This window comes from Embiotoca jacksoni, unplaced genomic scaffold (genome assembly GCF_022577435.1).
Source record: "Embiotoca jacksoni isolate LCO1_2020_lvr unplaced genomic scaffold, fEmbJac1.0.p SCAF_3, whole genome shotgun sequence".
NCBI lineage: Eukaryota > Metazoa > Chordata > Actinopteri > Embiotocidae > Embiotoca > Embiotoca jacksoni.
The window spans coordinates 24708512-24735637 of NW_027185381.1; the positions used below are offsets into that span (position 1 = coordinate 24708512).

Here is a 27126-nt window from a genome sequence, read left to right on the forward strand (position 1 = left end):
AATACATGTTATTGTAGGAACGGCCACACCTGATGGCATATCAAAACACATAGTTAGACCTTTTAATCCAAATTATCAAATGAATAAGAAATTGGTTTTAATAAAGAATGTCAGCAGATTTTATTTTTTGTCTGGGTGTGTCCTATTTTTTTTTTTATAGCTTATAAAATACATATATAGGTTAATATAAATACAGTGGCTGAGTGTAAATTAAAGTTCAACAAACCTGCATGAAAAACAGTTACTGATTACACTATTTTTTTAATTTGTTTTTACATGAAAAAGTAGAGCCACAAATATGTTATATTAACTACAAACACAAGGCCTACACTGTAAGAACATAATTCAGATGAATGCTGTGTACCATTGTGTCACTAGATGGGAGTGTTGAGTCATATAGATAACATGGTGCGAAAGAAAAATGTATATAGTTTTAATTCCCATGTTGTTTGCTTTTTTATTGACTGTTTTCTGTCTTATTTGTGCAGCTTTAAAGTTATTTTTAAAGACAGATTTATCAGCCCAAAAAAATATATGTATACAAATTGTTGTCTTAACCTCTTATTACATCGGAAAAAACACTAAATAGGCTTTATTCTTATTAGTCGATACGCCGAGTGCCTTTGGCATCTACTGTAATATTTATTGGTGTATTGCAAACAAGTTGCAAATCAACACACCAACAATATACTTTTCTCTGTCATTATTCTTTATTCTTAAAGGGTCACTCCCCCTCTTTTTCCCGAGGTTTACATTGAAGATATAACTGGTGTACAAGCATGTGAGGAATAACTTCTTTTTTTTAGGAGACTGTTGAGTTTAATGTCTTTTAATTCAAATTAGCCAACTAATTATTCTAAAACCTGCGTTTGCCGCCTTCAGGTACTGTCGGATTTCAAATAGATTTAGGGATACGGGTGTTCATAAGCCTGTAAAATGTGATGTTTAAGACTTCAATATGTCTATAACATATAAAATGATATGAGGGTGGACTATAAATAGCACAATGTAACTATTTACTGTGACGTTTTGCTGTTGATTAATATTAGGCTATTAGTCATGAATAAACATTGCAGGGTTTTTTTAATTTATTTTTATTTTACAATATTTATTTGAATACATTTATTTTAGGCCACTATGCAGACGTGCGTTTATGGTACGACGATATCCGGAAATCAGTAGTTTAAAATGGTCCAATGTGAATCTTAAAATCAGCGACTTTGCATGAGGCACACGAGTTTCGAGGAGCACGTGAAGGCATCGCGGCTATCACATGGCAGGTGATAGGAGTTGAGAGAGCTCGCGCTACAGTGCAGCGCAGAGAGAGTACAGACGAGGGACTACTGTTCAGGTCACAGCGGCTCGCGCGTGTCAGTGTCGTATATATGTGTGTGTGTGTGCGCGTGCGCGTGTGATAGAGGACCATGTGTGTGTGTGTGTTTTGTGCGGTCACTTCATCCTCCAGACAAAATTAAAAAGGATTTGTGTCGATAAAGCTTCAGAGGAGTCGCATATCGTAAGTAATAAAACTACTAATTACTGTTGCGGGTTTTCCAGCTTCTGCACTCATGTACTTTTTTTTTTTTTTTTTTTTTTTTTATTAGAAAACGTTATTCATATTTAGTGTTTACATATTCGATGTGTTACTACAGGAGAGACCAAATAGCACAAAAACAATCGACAAGTTCATAAAGCTCCGTTTAAGGAACTCGGTTCTTGAACTGTATTGAGAATATAACTAACTTTAATATGATCTCGAAAGCTAAGTTTGATATTTGTCAGCTTGGTTTTTCCTGGTTTCTCTTTTTTTTTTCCGGGTAAAAGTGAATTTATGATTCGATGACTTTAAGGAGAAGCGATGAACAAAAAACAAAAAAAAAAACCCTTCGGTGTTTATTACGTGTCAGATGGCACCGTAGTGTCAACAAACACGCGAACACGAGAATATTTTTGATAGGGCATATTCCTATAATAAACCCAGAGAGGACTTTAATCGTGACTTTATGAATCTCTGTCGTCACTTCCAAGTGTTTTTATTCGAGATCTATTTGGTGTAACGTTGAAAGCACACGTATATGTTTTGGGTTATTTATCTACATGGCAGCACATTTGGCTGCTGCACAAGAGGAAAAACATGTCACATGTGCTGTGACACTGGTCTTCCCCCTGCTTGCTCAGTCATGTCCTGTCAGCTTGCAGCTATTAAATGATGCTTAGTCGCACTGACACATGCTGTGTAATTGCAGATCATCAATTTCTGACAGCGTGAGTAAAGGAGAGAGAGGAGGGCGCTGATATGCTAATAGATGAATATTATCGGGGGGCTGATGTGTGGCTCCCCTCTGCTAAAGCATCTGCTGCATCCCACAACACACACACACACACACACACACACACACACACGCACACACACACACACAGAGACATCACAGACAACTTGAGAGAGCTGAAGGAGCCTCCTGCCAGTGAATACAGGCAGGCCGGTGCCTCTTTTCTATTGCAAATCTCATTTAAAAAAAAAAAAGAAAAAAGGGGGAGGTTGGGGGGGGGGGGGGGGGGGTTTGGAGGTGAGGGGGTGAGTTGAAAGGCATCATTGCCACTGAGGACACTGAGTGAATTGATTAAAGCTGCTTTGGTTGGCACTCGGGGTGGCAACCAATTCACCCTTTAGAAAACAGAAGGAAATATAGAAAAAAAAAAAAAAAAAAAAGCTCCCGTTGCTACACGGCGAAGAGGCCATATACCGCAGTGTGTTTCGTGGTTATGTTTTTTTTTTTTTTTTTTTAACTATATGCGTGCGTATAGTGCACGCGCAACTGGATCAAGCAAAGATGATGGCACTCATCCCTGTGATCAAAGCCCCCCCCCCCCCCCCCCACCCCCCCACCCCTCCATCCTCCTCCACCCCCGGCTGGTGTAATTCCAAGAGCGGCCGTGTAGGTTCAGATGATTGCTCTGTCATCTTAACCGCCACGCTGGTGTAAATTCACTGGAGGTAATCCGGTGTTCCCCCGGATGGCAAAGAGAGAGGACAGAAAGAAAGAAAGAAAGAAAGAAAGAAAGAAAGAAAGAAAGAAAGAAAGAAAGAAAGAAAGAAAGAAAGAAAGATGCAGGTGATGATTAAAGCAGCAATAAAAAAAAAAAAGAGGGATGGGAGTAGAGGGGGAACAAATTAAAAAAAACCAAAAAGGAGGCAAAGCGTTGAGACACCGCGGAAGACAAAGTCAGGCTGTTAATCTAGAAAGAATATAATCCTCTGCTTTTGCTGGGGGAGTGGAAGAGAAGATAGTGGCAGCAGAGAGGGACACCAAAAAAAAAAGAGCATAAAAATAAAAGGAGTGTAGTTTACTAGAGGTTATCTTTGGTTTTGCTGTCAAGGGAAGGAAAGGAAATGAGAAAAAAAAAAGCGGCGAGTGAAGAGGAGGAGAGGATGGATGCAACGCGCTCTGCAGTCCCGTCCGAGAGGAAAAACGGAAATATGGAAAGACAAATTTTGATGCTTCGTGGCCGCGCTATATGTTATCTGACAGTCGCTCCACATTGCAGCGGCCGAGAACCATAAAAAAAAAAGAAACTGAGTCGGTGGAAACGCTGCACGACCAGTGGAAATTATATATATATGACTATTTTGATATATTATATATTTGTATATATATATATTTATGGATCTTGTGGTGTTCGACCTGTGAAGCAAACACACGGTTCTTTGAAATAACTTGATGTTATCTCAGACCCAACAACTCTTATAGTTCAGAAATGAAAAGGAGGTAAACGGATTTAAAAAAATATAAGAAAAAAAAAAAAAAAGTATTTTATTTTTACAAAATTTTCTTTTTAAACTTTTTGTTCTGTTGCCTTTAAAAAAAAATAAAAATAAAAAAAAAATAAATAAATAAAAAAATCTGTTTGTGTGCTGTCGCTCTAACGTGGGCTGTATCCCTGTATGGAAAGGTGCTCTATTAATAAAACAAGAGTTGCACCACGTATTGATATCAATCTAGAAAAATGACATGTTGTGATTGAATTGGCATTCAGCCTTTCTAATCAAAGAGCATTTCTCATTTTAAAAATCACTTTTGATACGGCTAACGCCATTTAAGAGAAAAGATCCCAGTGCTTTATTGCAGCCTTATCTTCGTCAGACCGAATTTTAGGGCCATATTGAATGTAAAATAATACAGTAATAACACTTTTTTTTTTTTTTTAACGGGCAGAACATGCTGAAGAGTTTGAGGTGTTTTTACAGCCCTGAATCGCGTCTGCAGGAGTTTACATTATGCCGAGACCTAAAGACCGACATGCATCAGTGTTCAATCGTGCGACGTGTCGGGCTTCATACAAGCAGTTTTCAGCTGAATTTCAGATGCCACTTTTTGATGGTCTTATTTTGTAGTTTTTTCTGTTGTTTTTTTTTACACCTATCGTGGTGGCGTAGGTTTCTCCATGTCTAGCGATCGCAGTTTCTTTAGATTTGACACGAGCTGCCACGCGTTAAAGTCCAACGTGCCGCGACGCACCGAACATGTCGTATTCACGCACGTTTGAGGCACCGAACGTCGCGACGTCACGAAAGCTCGGCATTTTTGAATCTGTGACTCGTTCAGCGGGTTCCTCTTATCCAGAGAGGCCTCCGACGACGACGACGTGGAAGGGAAACGAGAGAGGGACGGCTAGCAGGCGGGTGGAAATCTCGAGAAGTACGGGGAGACAATTTGGACGAAATGGAGCCGCTGTTTTTCATTTCATGTAAATCACAGTTGACGTGTTTGCACTCAGCCTTATCGATTTTCGCCATTTTATTTCTGTGCGGCGTTTCTGAACTGGATGGAAAAAGAAGGGAAATCAGCTGCGCTGTTAACAAAATAAGCGACGGCTCGAAAGCTGGTATTATTTAATTTCGTTTCCATCAGATCTCGCTATGCTCTCCGAGGGGAAAACCAGGGAGCACTTTAGGGTCCGGGACAATATATTACCACATGTAACAGTTGGTAAATAGTGTTCGCTTTGTTTCTGTTGTTTTGCATTAATGGAAGTAAATATGGGCTTTTTTAAAGGTCAGGGCACCAACACTGGAATATCAAAATTGTTATGTAATGGAAGCTATTTTGTACGAGTATTTGTGTGTTTTTTAAGTTTCACATGCACACACACATGTATATATACATATATATATATATATATATATATGCATATATATATATATATATATATATATATATATAAAACACGTGAAATACCCAGCCAGCCCACACAAGACACGATTCCACCCTGGAAACTCGGCATGTGAGCATCTCCGTAGTCAGATTTCACAGTTTTGACTTGTCGGAGACGATCCCGAACCATCCGGCTGACGAGCAAGGAGGAGAGACGAGGTGAGGGATGGAGGAGGGAGGGGAGGGATGGAGGAGAGACGAGGTGAGGGATGGAGGAGAGACGAGGTGAGGGATGGAGGAGGGAGGGGAGGGATGGAGGAGAGACGAGGTGAGGGATGGAGGAGGGAGGGGAGGGAAAAAAAAAAAGTGGGGAGATCAGTGCTGGATTATGAGTGACAGGTAGGGAGATCAGAGGACGTTTTGACCCCAGGAGGAACAAAATAATAAAAAAAAAAACTTTTATTGAATGAGAACACCGAAACTGTAATCAAAAACTCCCAATTTAAATGTTGTTTTGGTGGATTTTTAGTCTGACTGAATTATCAGAAGTGCATATCGACAAGTCACCTTTTATCATTCTTTATCAGATATTATGGGACATTTTGTTTTTACTCTTATTTTTTTTACGTTACAGACAAAACGACAAATTGACTTGTCCAAGTGTGCGTAGTACACCCGCCAGTTTCGCTAAATAACACCGTGTCTGGGTCACGCTTTGCCTCGCGGTGGGCGTGAAAAGCACACGCGTGTACAGTGAAGAAGAAAGTCATGTGACGGAGGTCATGTGACAGAAAAGAAAGACAGACAATGGCACTTTCGCCCAGACAACAGCGTTTGAGTCCGTGGGGAAGCAAAAGTTGACTTTTTTTTTTTTCTTTAAGTAACGTGAGTAAGTTAACGTTAAGTTAATTATGTGAATCAAACACGCACATTAGGTCAATTTAACTGTAAGTGCACTGTTAATGTCACATAAAGTTACTTCTATCACCCCACACCGCGTTTCTTTTCCGAACCCCCTAATTACGTATTTTTTGGTGCCTCACGCGCACCTAATATGCGAATGTGTCACATTTAACCAAAATGTTCATTTTCTTCAACCTAACCACGTGTTTAAAAAAAAAAAAAAAAAAAAAAAAAAATGATGCGTGTACTTTTCACGCCTTGGCTTGGCGAGGCAAAGCGTGACACCGACACGGTGCCCTCCGGTGGGCCGACGCGTGCATTACACCCCTTTGATGTGATACCGGTTTGAAAAATGATGCGGCAACTCAAAACAAAACGGCGAAGTATCCGTCTGCTTGATGTAAAACATACAGTGTGCATTTACTTCCCTTCAGTTACTCTCCCATCAATGTGCCTCTGTGTTTATATTTCCTCTTCTGTGCATATAATCCTCATCCGTAGATCAACAAAGAACCAGTTCCAATAATTCCTCCGAGTGACTCGGCCAGTGTCAATATTTGGACTGCGATTTTATTTCAAGCTCTATTATTTGTCTTAACTCTCCCCACTGTGGCAAGAATTTGAGATACTGTCGCACTGGCTGATCCTCGTGCTCGACTGTTTGATTCCAGGAATTTTAGATAGTTTACAGACGTCAGCGGCGCTACGCGGGAACGCACGCGTAGAAAGAAAAATGGGTCCATCGCCGATCGTTTTTTTTTCTGAAAGGAGAGACTCTGGTTTTTACACGGTACTGTTTAGTTTTTTCGAAAGCGTGAAGATTTCTACTTAACTGAAGAGATTAAAATATGTGAATTTAGGAGGCAATAATTGGAAAATGTATCAAACTTTTTTTTAAATATATTTTATCGTCGTCTTCTGAAGCCTGTGGATCGTGGGCAAGACATTAATTATAAATTATTCTCCTCCCTCGAATCCAAATTGGAAAATGAAAATCAAACAAGTCATTTGTTAGTTCCTTCCCAAAAACAGATGGAGCATCAGTTTTTTTCTTTTAGTTTTTTTCTGGAGCTGCGGTGCAGGGTTGTGTGTGTTGTGAATGGGAGAGCTGAAAATGAAGCGTATTTTGTGGGTACCATTTGTCTTCTTGAAGAGACGCGTGCAGCTTATGTGACTGTAACTTTATCCTGCAACGCGATCCAACTCCGTTTCTCCATCCGGGTGACTTGTTAGCGGGTTTGCGACTCGGTGGTGGTGGTGGTGGTGGTGGTGGTGGGCGGACTCTGAGTAACCCTAGTCTCCTGTCGCCATAGTGGCGGCCCTCTGAAGTGTAACACTTTCAAAGTCCTGCTTCACAGTCACTGTGAAGATTGTGAGTTTTTTTTTGTGTTTTTTTTTACCACCCTGCCAGGTTGTGTTGTTTCTCTTTCACTCGGTGGAAAATCGTTCCTTTTAAGCCTGAATTTTGGATCGGAGACTTAAAAACCAGGATTGCCAGTTGACCGCGCTCACGAGGCTGGTGGCCAGAACGCTTGAGCTCCGTCTCCGAATCGGCTGCCAGGAGCACAAACAAGTATCGTGGTCGCAGTTGGTTCGCGCCATTGGTGGTGGTGGTGGTGTTGGGGGGGCGGGGGGAACTGGCATTTCCCAAACTCTTGTTACTTTTTTGCGTGGGGTCCGCGGTCGGGTTTCTCCGATGATTGTGTCACAGGACCGATTCGGCTCGGCAAGACGGCTGATGGAGTTTTGGTGGGCGATGCCGCGGAAGCAAAACGGGTTTATGAAACCCGGCTCTGTTTCAGCCTGACGTACCGTCCCGGCGGTTTTTACGCTCAAAGGTCAGTTTTTCTCGCCACGAGGGAGTCTGCGAAATACGATGTTATCCGTGGCTGCAAAAAAGAAGCTTTGTGAAGTCTGAAAAAAAAAAGAATGATATCTTAGCTCGAGGGCTGCAAACTTTACAGTTAAAAACTGGGTACGAGGAGCTGGGACTGATTGACCGGTTGGTTGGGGTCAGACGAATTCATTCTGTTCGTTTTAATTGCGGTTATTGTGTTCAAATCTGTGTTTTTTTGGGTTTTTTTGGAGTGAAATATCTCTTTAAACGTCAGGGTGGATCGCCATGAAATTTGGTACAATAATTCATTCAATCGCATACCTGAACTTTCCATCTATGTCGAATTTTAATCCGTCCAGTTCTTTGGCTTTTCACCAGATGTTCGCAAAACGTGACGATTTAAGCTCTTATCGTTCTGTGCTGTGTTTTTAGTGCTAATTAGAAAAACGTCGGCAGATAAGACGGCATTGGAGGTTAAAAAGCTTGGTTAATATATTCCAGTACAGGATGTTCCTCTTCATTTAACGTGGGAGGACAAGAGCTCTGATTTATTCAAGTTCAGCTCAAAATGCATTCGTTGAGTGTCCGATGCGTCACAGCTGCGGGACTTCGTTTGATCTTATTTAACATAACTCTTGGTTTTGCATCACGCGTGTTCCTTTGGGAGTTCACTAATAACGAAACAACAAGCGGACAAATTTGCACCTTTTAAAAGTTGAACTTTGGTTTCGTAGTGCACAAAATGCGGGACGGATCCGAATTGCATAAACTCGCACCTGTCGACGGGCTTCGAGGGGCAGGTGTTGCCAGGTTTCCCTACCCATCATGCTTTGCTGTGTCATCTCATCAGCTTCAACACATGGCAGAATGAGTCCAGTACTCTAACCGAGCACTTCATTACTCACGCCGACTCCCATTGGCTTTTTTTTTTTTTTTCTTTCCCCTCCGTTCCCAACTAGGAGCTGATTGGCCGGTCGCAGAGCTGTCACACGAGGTCGTGACCGTCTTGAATGTGTATGTATTAAGTGGTGTTGACATGTTGTTTTTACAGCGTCGGCTATGCTGACACTGGTCTCCGAGCTGGTTTCGGCGCCCGAGGCCGTGCTTCGGTGGCTTCAGAAACAGAAAGCTGGAAAAATAAAATCGGCATCTGTTTGGGAAAAGATAAATACCCACGTAAGCTCGTACTTCCTGTTCCAGGTGTTGCTGAGTTTCCTTGTTTTCCTTGGCCAACGGTTGGAAGGTTAAAAGAAGGAAACAGGACACACAAGAAATTTACGTATCATTATGTGAAGAATAAAGTATTCTTAAGTTTTTTTACTCCGGGCAAGGAATTTATGTAACCAGGCCACCATCCTGTGATTACTTTGCAAGGCTTGGTTTGGAGAGGAGGGAGGACTTACAAATTTGTCTTTCATAACTTAATAAATACGGCGTATCCTTCTTGATATCTTATCTGGAGTCTTTAAGGAGAAAGATGAGATGTCAAGTCTTGCACGAGGAAATCTATTCCATCTCCACTCTTGAAAGTCCATAATAATTGTTTTAATTTCTACCTGGGTTTGGATTGTTTGTGTGTTATTTTTGTGTTTTGGAGGCAGTTTTCTGGAGCAGCGCCGAACCACGTTGTTTGTACCACTATAAAGCTTTTTCTTTTATTGCATTTAGATTAATGCCAGAACTGAGGAGTGCTCACAGAAAGGCTGTGGTTTTTTATTTCCTTAAAATCATGCTGAGAACGCCGCCTAAAGTTATATCGTATGTTTTCGACAGTGTTTGGTTTCATTTACAATCTTTTCAAAGAAAATACTGGAATGAAACTGGTGACTTTCCGCTGTATTTTTTTTGGTCGTTATTCTTGGCTTTGATACCGGTGCTTTTTCCGATACCAATTTTATGAAGTCCATCTTAAGAAAAAGAAAATTAGGTTTAAGTTTTAATGTACTTTAGAGGTTGAGATTGTAAGCCAGGTTTGTTTTCTGTAGCTACAATTAACAGACGTCCGCAAAACGTTACCGCCAGAGCCAACGGTTTACCGATGTTCCCGAAACGCCTCACGTGGAAGCTGGCACATGATGCCACCATTTACCAACGTCCATAAACACCTCACCTATCGAATGACTTGGCATTTCTTGTTGCGAAACACTACCAAATCTGTCCAATCAGTGCCATGGAAGTGCTGACGTTTGGTAGCCTCCTACTGAGCCCTACTCATTCAATATATGTTGCGTATCGAAAGTTTTTGGCTGAACTTGTGGACCCCAAACACAAAAAAGTACAATCAAACCTACAATCAAATTCATGAAGGCGCTTTGCATCCACATAAGAATAAAAAAAAATGGACAGTTTAGCTTATAATTACGAGAGCTGTATCTTGTAATTGTGAGATCTTTTCTTGTAATTATGAGATCCAGATCTCGTAATTATGAGAGTTAGCCTGTCGGTACTAACGCTGGCTACTACGATAAAGTTAAAAAGATAATGGCAATATTAGGTTATTGATTCGGGAAGTTCGAATCCGCCAATATGTTTCTAACTTCACCGTAGCGGCTAACGTTTGTGCCGACAGGCTACATTTGAACTTTTTCTCATAATTATGAGATCCAGATGTCATAACGACGAGATAACCTGTCAAATTGGTTTTTCTTGCGTGAATGCAATGTGCTTCCGTAGCAATTAAAATAATTGTCACATAAATACAATATATATATATTTTTTTCTTTTTTTTTCGTTTAGTTTTGAAACATTGCACATCAGTCGTCCTCTCGAACATAATCGTTGTCGGCTGAAGACTGTCGGGATTGTAAACCCGCGGTTTTAAAATGTGATGAGGAAGCGGAACAGGGGCAGAACGTGAAAACCTGAGAACCGGTTGTGGTTCATGAAACCGTCATTGTGTTGTTCTGCCTGACAAACTCGTTGTCGTCGCTGCTGCACAGTCGACTCTGCATCTGTTTGTGAATGTGTTGGACGAGACCAGACAACATCTCCTGTCAAAGTGATTTTACTCACGTCATCACACACGCAAACACACAAACACACAAACACACAAACACACACACATAGAAATGCACATGGGCTTGTACTGTATCAGACCCAACTAACGATTGTTCTCCAGCGAGCTGGTGTGGTGAGGTGGAAGATCTAAATATAGCTCTGGAGACGTTTGTGTACAAATCAACCACGGCTGGAGTTTAATCAAACAACTCCTCATTCTTCTGTACAGACTATATTTACGCCCAAAAAACACAGAAACTGTGACAATCGAAAATCCTGGATTATATTTTTATACGTCTTGACTATTTGGAGGAAAAAAAAAAAGGGTAATTTTTAACGTGTTTTGCACTGAACAAAAATCCAAATTGCACGTTTCAGGCTTCTGGACAATTTTGAATTTTTGCTTTGAAGTTACTAACAAAGCTCGCTAAATATCAGGAAATAGCATTTGCAGTGGCGGCATATTGATTGGTGGTATGAATTAAGGTTAAATGGTTTTAAATGAACACCAGAGAATTTGGTTGACGTTCTAATAGCTACTATTTAGATTTTAGAAAGAGGGGAAATTTGGTATTCAGTATCATTTGACGTAATATGCTTTACCAGTGAAGTTGATTAAGATTGAATTTAGTTTAAATGTCCCCATCATGGTCATTCCAGAGAAATCAATTGCAAAGACGCAAAACAAAAGATAAATAATGAAAATTTTGACTGCTAAACTTTTTAGGATATCTGGGGTCGAGTGTTGTATTCAACCAAATGTGTCAAGTATTAAAAGATGGCAATAAATGTTAAATTTTTTGGTTTGGTTTTTGCAATTCACTCAAAAGTTTTTAGCAATTTGAGGCAGTTAAGCAAAGTTATCGTGCGTTCAGCTGCTTGTGTCGATGCAAAACGTAATTATTTCCAACTAGTAACAGTTGTGGAATTTAATTTGAGAGTTCAATCAGGTAGTTTTACAGTAGAAAACCTAATACGTGATATTAATTCTCAGAAAAGATATAATAATCTTAAACTATGTGATGTCTTATTTATATTAGAAGTGACTGACTCCTTTGTAATCAAAAACAGAAGTCAGTAACCCAACTTTGGTTTATGCTTGCATCAGTTACTACTGGAAATTGGTGGAAATTGTTAGAATACACTATCTCACGACGTCCAGTAGGAAGACACAAAGAGAGATAAAAGAAGGGAGGACGAGAGAGAGAGAGGTAGATTTTTTTTTTTTCCAGCCGAACTAAAGGACAGAACATGGGAGCATCCTCATCTTAAATGTCAGTGGTCCTGTCGCATTGATGTTAATTGGTGAAGAATCTGGTGTTTCTTGTTGGCTCGGCTCGGCGCGCACACACACAGTTGTATTTACCCTGTGTGACAGCAGGGCCTGGGGGGCTTAGGTCTGGCCTCTAGCTGGTGACACTAATCCAAACAGGCTAAACTAAATGAGGAGGAACGGTAAACTCTCACACACACCCCTCTCTCGGTGTGTGTGTGTGTGTGTGTGTGTGTGTGTGTGTCTCTCTCTTGTCTTTTCTCTATGTTAATGTTTCACCCTTTTTCTCTCAACCGTTAAAGGTTCACATGCATTCTGGCATTTCCTGTTCCTACAGGCCCCTCCCACTAATCTCTCTTTTTTTTTTTTCAAATGTCGAGATCCACGTTTCACCGCTTATATTTAAAACAATGTGTTTCACACTGAGTTTCACTTCATTTTGAACTCTCTTCTTGTGTGCTACTGAGATGACTTTTTAATCTGAGGCCATTCTTTGGTCACTGAAGGTAGGTTCTTGCTTTAATACTCTTATATAACTGTAAACACTTCTTTTTTTTTTTTTTTTAAAGGAGATTTTATTATTTGCATATGTAATGTATGCACATTCAAATGTCTTGTCCACAGTCTTTGCATATGTGAACACACTGGAATAATGTTCCCAACCTTCTGGTCCTGTTAGGCAAATTAGAAAACAACCTGCAGATGGAACTGGGGTTTTCCTACCTGAGCTGTTTACTGTTTTACCTTTCTAAAGTTTCCATTTGTATTATAATCAGGAGCGTAATAATGAGTGAACTCACCTATATATGTACTGAAAAATATAACATAAAAATACTGCGCCATTCTAACTCTTACTATCTTGGTGGTTGAGGTCAATTATATAAAAATATAATAATTTCTCATATGCAGGATTGTCATTTAATTTATATTTCTCTCTGGTGGCCAATTTACACTCTTTTTCTGACACTTTATTGGCAATTTAATGGGAAAAATGAAGTCCAGATTATTTTAATGAGGAAAGTTTGTTGCAGTCTGAGTGAAAGTCCTGCTGAAACAGATTGTTTCTTGAATAATTCAACTCAAACATTACATCAGAAATAGAGATCGTGACACAGGCAAACTTAGAAAAAAAAGAAAAAAAAAGTCAATTTGAAATTAGCTGGCTATCTTTAGCAGAGCGTTAAAATATATTCTGAGCAGACAAAAAAAAAGAAGAAAGTAAAACACTCATTGAGCCAATACTCAGTTTTGACCTTCTACGTAGGAGCTGGATCAAAACAGTGTTTAGACTCACTGTCAGTACAAACTACCTTCAACCTACTTACCCGCTCCCATTGAACAAAAATCTAGTGTGTTCCCAATTTAAGTTGTTCATGGTTAAACTAGCTTTGCAAACTCTGCAAGTTCAAACTAGTTAGTTAGTAAATAACACCTTCATAATGAATGAATATTATCACAAGTTGTAGCTACTGATAGTATTTTCAGTGCAGCCTGTGATTTAAAAATTCATAATCGCTCATATAAGAGATCCTCCCATATTGTTTTCAACCATGCCCCCCCCCCCCCCCCCCGCCTCCAGAGCCGCGCTGCCTCTTCGAAACATTTATAGAACAAAAGCTACGATCTGAATTAGCTGTCAAAACAGTATCTTTACCAGCGATTCTCTGGGCTGAATGAATGGTGGGCTGACACTGGGGAAATTAATGTGAAACTGAATGTGTTTCGCTGACACTGACGGCCCAGTTGAGTGTGTATGTGTGTGTGTCGGAGCGTCTCCGTCCTCTTCTGATTACAGTAAGTCAGCTTGATGATTAGTAATAAGCTATGCTTACGATAACAGTCCAGAGGCTAAGTGTCGTACATCAATCTGCTCAGTGTCGGCTCATATCAGCGCCGCTGTTCGCCTTTGTTGGGGGGAGCTCTGCCTTGTGGGGGAAATCTCTTTAACCACTGTCCCCTTTTTTGGGGGGGAGGGGGTTTATCTCGTCTTCACTTTGGCTCTGCCTCTTCATCTCTCGTCTTTCTATCTCCGCGGATCAATTCGGATCTCAAAGTTCATTGAGTTGAACCGCTGTGTGGGTGATGGCGTGTTGGTGTGGACTTGTGACCACTTGTTTGTTGCACGCTACTTTTAATCATTGCAATCCAGTCCGAAGTTGCCTAAAATCCACGTGAGCCATGAAGTTTGGAAGCTAAATGCCGTTTGATGGACTGGTAGGGTGGTGAAGTGTTTCTGGAAGTGTTTTTTTCTTTGGGTTTATTTTTACTTTAAACTTTATGCTTCGTATGACTCTCCTGGATAACATGATTACCCTGCAGGTTTCTGACACCAGTTCTTAATTATGTCAACTTCATTTTCGGAGAAGTTACATTTGTCATTTTGACGTGGCGGATGGGTCTAGATCAGGGTTCTCCGACCTCGTTCCTCGGAGAGCTTCTTATATCTCCCGGGTAGATTGCGATCTACTGGTTGGAGAGCCCCTTTGGTCTAGATACTACAACGCCCATGAGCCTTTGGTGCAGTTGGTTCGGATTATAAGCTGGGCGGCGACGAGAATTGGAGGGAACATTTTTCCAATGTGGCCTCGTACCTGCTGAATTCTCTTAGAACTAACCTCGAATTTTAAAAGTGTCCCGATTAAAGCTACGAATTGTGTTGTCAGTTTTCAGCAAAACCTTTAGCGCTCAGTTTGGTTGGTGGCCCACAAGACAACAACAATTTAAAGCTAATTTTGGATGTTATTTATTAAAATGCACCTTGGGAGCCGTAGTTAACTTCCTCCAAAAATTTGATGTGGATAAGCTTGTACTTTTGGCTTTTTTTTTTTTTTCATTAATCAAAGGACCAAATACTTTGTAAGATTGCTGTACAAGTTCTCCAATGGTCTACTTCTGCAACCTGACATTCCTCATATAGCCCTTAACTTCACACCCCTGTCCCGTATTGAAGGTCATTTATTACACCGGCTTCTGTCCGTCCAAAACTGTTGGCACAAACGAGGCCCACAGCTCTTTCCCAGCTTTAATCTATTGATCCCAGCCATTGGTGGCCTCGGGCAAATTGCGGCACCGGTGATTACCACAGTCGGGCCGCTCCGCAACTGACAGTACAAGAAAGTGGAAGTACTGGATACCTGCCAGGTGTGACTGTGTGTTTTCTGAAACAACAGTAAACTCTGTAAACTCTCCTTCAGGCTAAATGCTAGAAGTGTAAGTGTACAGTCACAGTTTATATTTATATTTGCTTCACAGGTCTAAAATCCAACCGTCTGCCAAGTTACTTTTAAATCAGGAAACAAATATGTCTCAATAGAGGTTTACTGGCTATCATTATCTCTTCACGACCAGCATTGACATTTCCTCATTGCACGATTAAATCAACGACAAAACTCTTGTTTTAAAAGGTTCCTGAGACCAAATCATTTCATAGAAAGTGGTCAAAATCCATTTGTTTGGATGAAGGTTTTATGAAATCAGGTATCAGAGTACGGCATCATGCTGCGGGCTGTTAGTTGTATCTGCCCTTGCTGTTACACAGCATGCCAGTTCAGACACGGACAGATCGTTAAAACCCGGGATTTCAGCCTTTCATTACATCTGTCACCCGCGAAACAGATTTATGGACGTGAGACAATCCAATCTGTTGGAAAAAAAAAAAGAAAGTATTTTTCTGGCTTGAAAATCTATATTATTTAATTCGATTAAAGAAGAAAAACAACTCAGCAGTGTTGTGGGAATTCTTAGTGTTTTTCCAATGGGGGGGTTCAGTGCCAAGTTAAAGAGAAATACCAACAACATTTGGACTATTTACCCAGAGATCTGAACGATATCATCAAAAGGGGAAAAAAGGGTACGTTGGATCAGCAAGAGAGTCTAAACAGTATATTTATTGATTTGTTTACAGTTTTGTTTAATCGTTTTTTGTTTTTTTTTACTTTTGGTGTTTTGTTTCTTCTTCTTAGCTCGGGGGCTCATGACCAATATGGAGATGATGTATTAAGGTTCCAAGAATAATGAAAATACGATTCCAAAAATAAGTCATTGAAAGCACAGCTCACTTGATCCGTTTGCACCAACTTTTTTCCCCATTTCAAACTCACTGACTTTCAAGTAAATAACAGCTGATGGCGGCTGTAGTTTTTATTTTTTATTTTTGAAGTGATGTCTGAATGTTCATTTTGCTGCTTGTTACTTCTCACGATGATCGTTGACTGGAAGTCATGTGTTGTTTCGTGTTCTGGTTCATTACCCTTCACTCTGATGGGGCGGGAGGGGGTTGGCGGGGTTGGGGGGTTGGGCGGGGGCAAACTAGATTACAGTAGAAATGAGAGCAGAAGTCGAGCGGACCGGACCCGACCCGGAGTGTGTTAACGCAGGAGGGAAGAATCAGATGAAAGTAGAGCGAGCTATATTTCATCGGCAGAACCGAGCGGAGCAGAACCGAGATGAATCAAACGCACTTTGGCGGCGACCAAAGAGGACGAACAAGAGCAGAGCGGGTTGAGCGAGCAGGGGTGCAGCGCCGGGGGTCACGTTAAACTATATATATATTCTATAGACACACTACCCACAGTCACACGGCAGGGAAAGATAATCTAACCAGCGTTCGGGCCCTCAGACTCGGCTCTGGGATGCTACTTTTCGTGGCCTTTTCTCTCTCGTACGTGTCTCAGAATAAGCCCGAGGAGAAAGTAGCCCGCTTATAGACGAATAGTCTTACGACGTAAAAAAAAAAATGAATACGGGCAGAAGACGTCAATTCATGCGAAGCGGCGCAGTCCTACTTCCAGCACGGAGCTGCTGCATCGCTTCCTTGTTGTTGGAAAACGGAGAAACCGCGAGGCAGCTTGTGAACGTACGGGGCGTTCGGCAGTTAAAGGTGTTGAGACCAAAACAGAGCTAAACGGAGATAAAATACCGGACTTATCTTACCGGGAGCAGAACTCAAAATAGATGCCGATGTCGCTGTGAGTGTGTTACGCGTGTCAGTGGACAGAATAAGGTTCGCTAACATGACATTTGCTATCATCCCGCAGTGCTGGATGACGGTGATGTACCGAGGCGTTTGCAGTAGCCCCCCCCCCCACACACACACTCCCCCCTTTGACGGTGCGTATCGCACAGCTGATAGCAGCACAGCCAACAGCCTACCGGGCAGGACGATAGCCGCAGCCTGTAGATACGTGCTTGCTGTCAGCTGTGAGCAGTCGGACTGAGCCTGGAGGTGACGAAAGGGCTTCGACGTACTGCTTTGTTTTCTGTCCTCGCACGCAAAATGTAACAGATCCCTCGACACGATCGCACGCGGGGCATCTAGCAGATGTTTGATTTTTATCAGCACGTTGAAGAAGCGGTTGGCCGAGCGAACCCTTTCTCCAACACCTGAATCCGGCACCGGTGGATACTGTTACTGGGCTTTTATTTATTTTATTTTAAGTTGAAGAATATTTCCAGGAGAAAGATATGCTTCTGACTATGTTTCTCACCAAAGCTAAAGAAATAATGTCGATTTCTGGAAGCAAATGCGCTTTGAGTGCAGTTTGCTGGATTTGAGGGTCTTTAGTTGTTTCTCCAACTCACAGCGGGAGGCCGGGGCCTGTAGTTATTTACACAGGGTGGCTGAGTATTTGTGTGTGTGGGGGAAAAGGCTCTGCAGAAAGGTGCTGAGTAATGGTGCACTGTTGTCAGTGAACTGCTCCGGTTAATGTGGAAACACGGCCGACCTGACAGACTGTTTAACTAAATCCTGTTAGTTTCAGATTGAGGTTGATGCCATTTTCTTAATCACGTGACTGGGAATATTTGTTTTTTTGGTTGGGGGGGGGAAATTATTTGACTTCTCAAGCAGTAAAAGTAGCAAGTAGCAACTAACGGTACGTGTCCGTGAAACACGTCTCCCAGAAGGAATAAAATGAACGTTTTGCAGATGTGGACATCGACAGCTTTTCTCCACTTCTCTGTTAAAGTTGTCAGATTTGAACTCGGAGAGAGAGAGAGAGAGAGCGAGCGAGAGCTGTCAGCACCGAGGCGGGTGCAGCTGTAAGAAACAGGTCACGCATTGTCATGTTTGACAAACTAGTTTTTCCGGAGTCTTTCCATCTTCATGGGAAAAAGGCGTGTCTCTTTTCTGACAACAGAGAAATCAGGGAACACGGACAATGGAGATAATCCTTGTATCCAGATTCGAAATAGGTGGATGTTGTAATACTGTCGCTGCCACAACTTGAAATTGCTCTTTAATCTTTTTGACTGCAGCAAAAAAAAACACCAGTGCAGTTTTAAACACCTTACAAATATCATCTCAAGTGTACATGTCGCTTACTTATTCTTTTGATCGGCCGTTGCGTTTTGCATACGTGCAGTGTCACGATAAAACGGTCATTTCCTTGCTCACACACACACACACACACACACGCACACACACACGCACACACACACACACACCGTTGAGACAACGGCGATATTGTTCTGTCGAGGTCAAGCGTTGTCACAGTCCTGTCAAACAGAGTCGGTTTGTCGGAGTGGCTGAATGGCGCCGTCACCCTCGGTCTCAGCAAGACAAAAAAAAAAAAAAAACATGCAGCCATTTATAAAAACTAATAATAATAAACAATCAGTTACCAGGCTTTCTTTAAACACACACACACACACACATCTGTATCCGCACACGTGCGCGATGGGACGCCTGGGATTGGAAAAAAAAAAACCCCGGTAGAATCGCGCCAGTAACGACGGCACATTTACTGAAATTCCATCGACACGTTTTTTTTTTTATTTTTAAATTTATGAAGATTGTCAGCCGCCATAACGAAGTGGAAGTCGGCGCTAATGTAGATGAGTATTAGTCCGATTTGTGGGAGGGTGGAGGGGGTGGGGTGGGGGGGGGGGGGGGTTTCGTCTCCCAAAGGCGTCAGTAGATGACATCACCGCCCTTTCCTCTTCCATTTGCACACGTTGACGTCTATTTGTCCGTAAGTCGGAGCGACAGCATGACAGCGAGATGAGGGCCTTGAAGGAGAGATGACAGGAAACGGGATGAGCGCCAGGCAAAGGAGGGATGGCAGAGTTGTGTGTGTGTGTGTGTGGGGTGGGGAGGGGGGGTGGGGGGGGGGACGCTGGAAAACAGGACGGCAGGAGTCGGAGGGGGGCGGCCGGAGGCGGCGAAGACGGAAAGTCATCGCTGCTTCGAGGAATAATTAAAAAAAAAAAAATGTGTGTGGGAGGTGGGATGCGTTTTGAGGCCTTTTTTTGGTCGTATGTACTCTTCATGTTTGCGTGCAGCGGTGTGCATGCACAGTACATGTGCATTTGTGTAAAATGTCTATCAGTGGGGGGAAAATACGTAAAATGTAACAAAAAAAGTCGAACTTGTGGAGTTTGGTTCGATTAAAATTGACTTAAAAGTGACTTTTTCAAAACTTTTTTGGACCCCCTGCTGGTGATCGGTGGGAATTGCACCATCGGTAAAACCAAACGATTCCTTGTCCTTTTAAAAGTAATCACTGAGTTAGTGGTATTAATCATTACATATTCTCAAATAACTTTATTAACTTTAAGTTGTTGCCCATTTCAATTAGGACTGCTATTATTAAAAATAAATTTAAAAGATTATCTTATTATCCGAGCTGAGAAAGGTTTTGTATATTAAACATCGGCATTTAATTGGATGCAAAACATAATTGTGTTTTATAGCTATATATGTTCATTGTTGGTATCTTGGTGTTATTTTGTTAAAGATATTTTGCAGTGTTATTTTTTAGACACCTGGTGGCGACACTTGGACTGCACAGGTGTGTCAGTATATATACAGTAGGTCAACGGTAAACACGAAAAGGCGGGTGCGGTTAGGGGAAGAGCACACAGGTCATAAATCGATAAACTTGGTGTGTTTATTTGAATTATTTTACGATAAAACGGGCAAATACGGACCGAAAATCTCTTTCTTCCACAAAATGTCATCTCACATCAACACATAGGCACTTGTTGCAAAGAGTCATAGTACATAATTTATGGCTTTACCGTAATACACTCACTGCAGAGGTGTCAAAAAAAAAAATACATATGCAAGAATGAAAGGAAACCGACTTTAGTCATGTGGTTTTTTTCTGATTCTCAAAGCCCATAGAAAGTTGCCACGCAAATGAGATGCATTACCCTTATTGGATTACAGCGAGTTAGAGGATCCAAATCTCCCACTGCGGCTTTATCTCGTCTCCATGCAGGATGTAGCGAGCAACGCAGAGCCGGTGCGCCTGTCGGGAGTTATTTTCATGCTTTCTAGATGTTCCTTAGAGAGACGTCTCAGACTGTAAAATCCCGTCTTTATTTTAAAAACTATCGACATCTCTCGCGGACGAAAAATTCTTCAAATAAGACGATCTGCAGGAAGTTATACTCATGAACACAATTTTTTTTGTAATCTTTTTTTTTTTTTTTTTCCTACATCAGAACACCTGAGATCTGATGCTTCCCGCCATCGCCATGGAAACGGAGGCCAGTCACATGCTGGAGGCGGCACTGGAGCAGATGGACGACATCATCGCGGGTAAGATAATAATGACGCGGCAGTTACTTGGGGGGAGGAGGGGAGGGAGGGGAGGGGGGAGGGATGTTTTGAGAAAGTGACAGTGCTGGATGAAGGGTGTTGAGTGAGGTGGAAGTCACATTGCTTCCTGTGTGTTGAGGTTTAACGTCACAGCGCCACCTCATTATCAATTATACAACAAGTAGTTCCGACCCAGCGATTTGATTGGTCAACTGTCATGTCATTTGCTCAAATCACCATGACAACACACCCTGCTCATCACCAGAAATATCACTCCGCCTTCTCAATGGGGATACAAAATTGGAATTGAATTTGTTATAATACTCAATACAATGTTGTTTTTACTTGTTATAGGTCTGTTAATTGGGACCCATTTGGTGCAATTGGGTCTTTTTTTTATCCATTTTTGTCGCTCCGACAACACCACGGATAGTCTGGCCGCCGGCTAGCTTGACCAGTTTGGTTTTAACACACGACACGGTGCTAAAATCTTAAAAATACACGAGTCCATCGACATCTTTTCTCAGCGGATATCTTACTTACAACCAGACAGAGCTAGCTGAGCAGTTTAGTGTTTCTACTCGCTGCATTTATTCAGTTTGAGAAACCATCTCTGGAAAGCAATAAAACGGGACTAGATCTGGCCTCTGTTGCTAGGGTCGTTGCTAAGGGTTGGCCTACTCCCAGGAGTGGTAAACGTCACGTACGTTACATTTGCTTCCGCTTGTTAGTCACACCCTCCACGCGTTGCCACGGAAACGGAGATCGGGCTAACAAAAAGTTTTTATATTTTGACAGCGAATGGTCCCCACAATACGAAATACGTTTTGATTACGTGTTTTATTTAGTTGGTAACTTGTTGTATAATCGCAATATTACACGAGGGGATGATGCTTTAACGTGATTATTGGCACTTCGGTGATGCGGTCAGAACCGAGGCATCGAGGTCCGTAAGCATCACTGAAGAAACAATAATGACGTTAAAGCACACTCTCGTGTAATATTGCTGAATCATGCTGAGTCATCCCAGCTATCGGTGTCTGTACTCAAACTGGCTTCGTAGAGTGACCCTGTTACAGAAATTACAACTCCAACTCTTTCATACACTCTGCTGTTGTTCGTATCGCTGCTGCGTATAGCTGTAATTTGTGCAGTTGGCGTTAACGTTTGGTATCGAGAATCAAATGTGAACCACTTTGTGCACAGAGGCACAGAACAATTGATTTTTACTAATCAGCACTAGAAGGAAATTGCGATCTTACTGTCATCATAATTGATGGAGAAATCCAAGAATTTTTTTTTTGGCAAATTTCTGTGATTTGTCCACATCTGTCAGTAATAAGTAAAAATAGATGAGAACTCAAATATTTCGAAGCTATTTTTTGTGATGTGCAGTGAAGTGATTGCATGTTGTGAAAGTTCCAAAAATGTTCTCCCTAATTTGTTATTATTTATTTATTATTGGTGTTTCAATGCATTTACATTTTTTGTGTGTGAATAATCTCAAAGTTTTATAAGTGAGAAAAAAAAATAGGGCCAGTCAGAAGCCCACCCAAAACTTCAGGGATTTAAGAATTAATTTAAAAGCATTTTTTTTTGTTTTTTTTAAGTGAAGACAAACTGTGCGCAGAGTTAGAATTAATATAGAGAATATATTTTGGGCTCAGATCCTGCCTTCACTTTTGTTCGCTTGTTAGCCTTAAAAAAGGCTGATAACAGCAAGTTAATAAGTGACCAACTAGACTTCTGTACTTCCAACTGTGACATTGCCTTTGTTGTGTGTGTGTGTGTGTGTGTGTGTGTGTGTGTGTGTGTGTGTGTGTGTGTTTGTGTTTGTGTGTGTGTGTGTGTGTGTATAACAAGGGTTGTGTTTGCTGCAGGCAACTCAGCCTTGGGGAAACGACATTCGACTAACAGTGGGGGTAAATGTTTAATGTGGTCCGCCAGCAGGATGTGGGAAGAACACAGAGTATCTGTCCAGTCACGAGGGGAGACGGCGAAAGAGGACATGGACGGGGGACTTCCTGTAAATTCCTCAGAATTAGAAAGTTTCTGTGACCGATGAAGATAAATTTAGATAAAATTTTAATTTGGATAGATTTAGGAGATAAAGGAATGCGTTTAAATGAGCGGTGTGACTCACGCTTACTGTACCATTGTTACGTTATGTGTGTAATTAATACAATCTGAGTATTTTTATCATCACATAATTTACCTGATATAAAAAATTAAAAAAAAAAAATCCAGTCCAATATAAAGTCGAAGCATGACATTGGACTTGCGTGTTAGTGTCACGTTTTGCCTCAACTAGGCGTGAAAAGTACACGCATATATCAACACGGTCAGAGAAGAAGGTTTACGTGACAAAGTACAAAGAGTAGATAAAATCTGCGTACTTTATTTGGACAGAGCCCAGGACTCATCGTGGAGGAAAAATATAAAAAATATATTTATATCAAGGCCACGTTTTTACTGTATTGTGCGAATTAATCAAAATGTGGCAACGAATTCATCAAAACATGGTGAACTGTAGTAAAATGTGGCCTTGATGAAAATATTTCTTCTCTTTGTGACCATTTCCCGGTCTGTATATTTGAACTCGAACTGTGTTGTTGTTGTTGTTGTTGTTGTTTTTTTAACCCTAACCAAGTAGTTTTTGTGCGGAAACCAAACCAAATTGCAACCGTGTCACATTTATCACAAGCCACGAACTTTTCCTAAATCTAATGTATCTTAGTTTTCACGCCTTCGAGAGGCAACGTGACTCAAAAAACAAAACAAAAACAAAAAAAACACATTTTTGACGAGGTTCACTGTATTATAATCTCAGCCTCACAATTATAGCTGCGATTTTAAAAATATAACTTCAGTCATTTTTTTTCACACATTTTCTGGTTCCAACGTGATAATTGAAGGGTTTTCTTCAACAGATACAATAGTAAACTTAATATCTGTGGGGCTGTGGGTAAAGATAGATGGGTCAATAAAACGAGCAATATAAATACATTACTGGCATTTTTCACCATTTTCTGATACGTTATCACACGAGGCATTTAATCATTTAATTGAGAAAATACTCAGCGGATTAATTCGCAATGAATTAATTGTCAGTTGCAGCTGTATTCACCACATTTTCATGTGTAGCAGAAGTCGACAAAAGAGGGTTATTGCAGTTACTGCCGTTGCTGCTGTTCGCCCTCAAAAAAAAAAAAAACATGCCGACCTCATCGAGTGCTCCGAGTTCGCTGTTCCGGCTCTCACCGACCACAAATAGAAATACATTAAAAAGCCCATTAGCGATAACATCAGCCAATCACCAACGAGGAAATTAGAGCCACTTATCAACAGAATTTTGATATGTGGGTCTTATTGCAGCCCATGATCAAGATTTTTTTTTTTTTTTTTTTTTTTTTTTTTTTTTTGGGGTAAGCACCCTGTGGGAATACAAACGAAAGGCAGTGTGTTAAAATAATGTTTTCCTCTGCATGCTTCAGACCAGAACACACTGAAATCCGCGTTTCTATGTTCATGCACGTTTTCACTTCTCCTCGGGGGTTTAGTGCTATTTGTTCGGTGGCAAGTCAGTCAGGCTTATATTTCGGTTGCTTAAATGGAATAAAGCTAACAAGGGAGTTTTGCTCTTTTCGTTTTAGATTCTTTGATTTTAAGTTTGATTGTGCGACTTCGGTCACAACCGCCTGCAAGCATTTAACATTTGAAAGGCCTTTTTAAGAAACGAGGGTGTTTCTGTCTCCTAAAAAAAATGCTCGAGGGCTTTTAATTTGAAAAGAATACAGGAAGAGTTGAGTAACTTTGACCGCGCAAATGGCGGCAGATCACCTTGCAAGGCTTCAGGTTGATGTCGAGAATCGATTAATACATCTTAAAATGTCGTGGTAACAAATTTGACCGTTCTTGTTTGTTGTTTTCATTGGCTCTCTTAAATGAGACGCTCAAAAACATGCAAATATAAATTTCAACCAGATCGAGAAAAACTGAGTAGTTTTATTTAGACCTTTTAAAAAATAAAATAAATTAAAAAAGTTCTTCTGAGTCACATTCAAGTCCCAAAGAGAGTCAAACTTTCTAAACATCACCATATTTGTTCAGTCATGTGTATATATATATATATATATATATATATATATATAAAATATTAAAGCTTTATGATCCCATGGATTTCCCTTCTTTTGCATTCGGGCTGTGAGGCTCTCACTTCTCTCCGGCTCTCTAGCACAGGCTGCTTTTTAAGATACTCGAGCAAATGTTGTTTTCATGATACATTTTTTTGTCCTTCATGTACCGTGTGGAGTCGCTGCATTGTGCAGCTGTTTTTTTAGGTGTTTTTTTTTTTTTTTAGGGGGTCATAATTACTTGAGTGCATCCAGATGTGTGCGTCAGCGTGCGCCAGGTGACACATGGACACTTGGAAGCGTTGACGATGAGATGGATGTACGGGCTTTTGCTGCCCTGTTATTCCGAGCTTTTCGCCGGCGATAGATCGGCTTCGTACTGCCGTCGCATTATAGTGCCATTAAAAATCTCTCCGTGCTAGAAATTAACGGCCTCTCCTTCCCTCTCCAGGCTCGAAAGCGGCAGCGGTGGAGTTTTCCAACAGCATGTACGACCTGGGCTCCCCCGTCAGCGCCGGTCCGCTGCAGGTCGTCCAGTTGGCCGAGGACCTCAAACTGGCCTTGGAGCTCCAACCCAACCGGGAGGAGAGAGACGGCCTCCGGGCGCAGTTGCCCGCGGAAACGGCGGAGGCGCTCATCGCCTGGCTCCAGAGCGGGATCGTAAGTCGATCGTCTGCTTTTACTTCACTTGAATTATTTGTCAAACCGGGAAAAAAAAAATCAAATGGAATTGGGATGATTTTTTTTTTGTTTTTTTCATTGTTTTTGGTCCAAATCAAAGTCTTTTCATCGAGCGGTCAGAAATAATTTGGATTCCAGGCTGCAGACGAGTATTTCAGCATCGTGAGATCGTCTGATTTTTAAAAAAAAAAATTTAAGCCTTTTGTGACCATATTTGGTGTTTATTGCTGTTAAATAAAGCTGAAAAAGAGCATCAGTCCAGACTGCAGACTCTGCTCGCTTCATTTTGTTATGCTCGCTTTTCTAAGCAGGAGAGGCTGTTCTTTTTTTGGTTTTTCTTCCCATAAAGTGTTGTTATGTTGTGTTTCCTCCACTTGTTACATATCATGTTGACTCTCCCAACTACAGCTCTCTTGAATGAGGCCTTATACTTGATTATTTATATAAATAACACATTTCTTACACAGAAAGTCCAGATTCATTTATTTCTGCGTAAGTAATTAATTACAGTTTAAACGCCAAGTTTTTTTTTTTATGTACACGAGGCACCACTATTATCTTGATAACTGTAGAGTTTATGTCCTAATTTCTGCCGATGTAAGCGGAGAAAGTCTATTTTAGACGAGGCAGACTTCCTCCGTTATCTAAACGCTGAGTGTTGACATCAAAAACTTAATTAATGCATAAAACTACTCAGTGTAGAAAAAGATTGGTGCCAGCAGTCCCCTCATTCACTCGGTGTGCACATCGACTGGTACCAACAAATCTTTACGAATTTTACATTCGGAATTTCAAAAGTAAATAAAAGAGATATTACTCATATTCACAGCGTAAATATATTCTATCAAGGAAACAACCATTTCAATTATTAGATTCAAAGTCAAAATCTAGTATATTGGTCGACCGTATATGAATCGCTAGATGACTTTTATTTTGAAACGAGGGCTTTTAATTTCTAACGGAAACAGGAAGCGGACGACTAACGGCGACTTCCGGTGTTTTTCCTCACACGAACCGCAAAACTTCATAAGAAACACCAGAAAAATTTTATCGGGCCGAGTATTTGATGCAAACATAAATTCACAAACATTTTTCTTGGACAACAAACATCAGTTAATAATGAATCGGATGTTGACGTACTTACAGAATACGTCAGTATGTCGTGTTGTTACATTGCAGCTACGCAGGGCTAAAAAAAACAAAACACTAAAGAAAATGTTTCTCCCCCTTTAAAAGTCGTTTTAAATTTACTGCGAAACTCAACTCACCGTCTGAAGACGATGACGCAGATGGTTTAGAAAAATTACACCACGGTATTTCCGTCGCATGAAATGAAATCAGACGTGCGGCGCGCAAACAAAAAGAAACCAGCTGTTTAAGTGTTGAAAGGAATATCTCTGTTTGAAGTGGGTTGTTTTCCTTTTCGCTCTTCTTTTTGAGGTGAGGTTAATAAAGAGAGGCTGGATCCATCTGTTCATTCAGCAGCGACCAGTGCAGCGGATCACACATAAAAAAGTTTGGTTTCTCTTGGTTTTTTTTATTTTTCCCCAACAAATAACTGGAGTTACGTGCTATTATTTAAATGAATCTGTTATACAAGGAGA

At 41.0% G+C, this 27126-nt stretch overlaps 1 protein-coding gene across 3 annotated transcripts in view; it reads left to right on the forward strand.

Moving 5' to 3' along the window:
• Positions 1-1327: 1327 nt before the first annotated feature.
• Positions 1328-27126, forward strand: part of ppfibp2b (PPFIA binding protein 2b) — a 75586-nt gene continuing 49787 nt past the window's right edge. For 2 of the 3 annotated variants that reach the window (XM_069162250.1, XM_069162251.1), the window contains exons 1-3: positions 1328-1516; positions 20612-20708; positions 25293-25501. In XM_069162250.1, coding sequence (XP_069018351.1) covers positions 20627-20708; positions 25293-25501 — 291 coding nt within the window. In that variant the 5' untranslated portion in view covers positions 1328-1516; positions 20612-20626. The remainder of the gene's footprint in view (positions 1517-20611; positions 20709-25292; positions 25502-27126) is intronic. The other variant, XM_069162252.1, reaches the window with a different exon arrangement.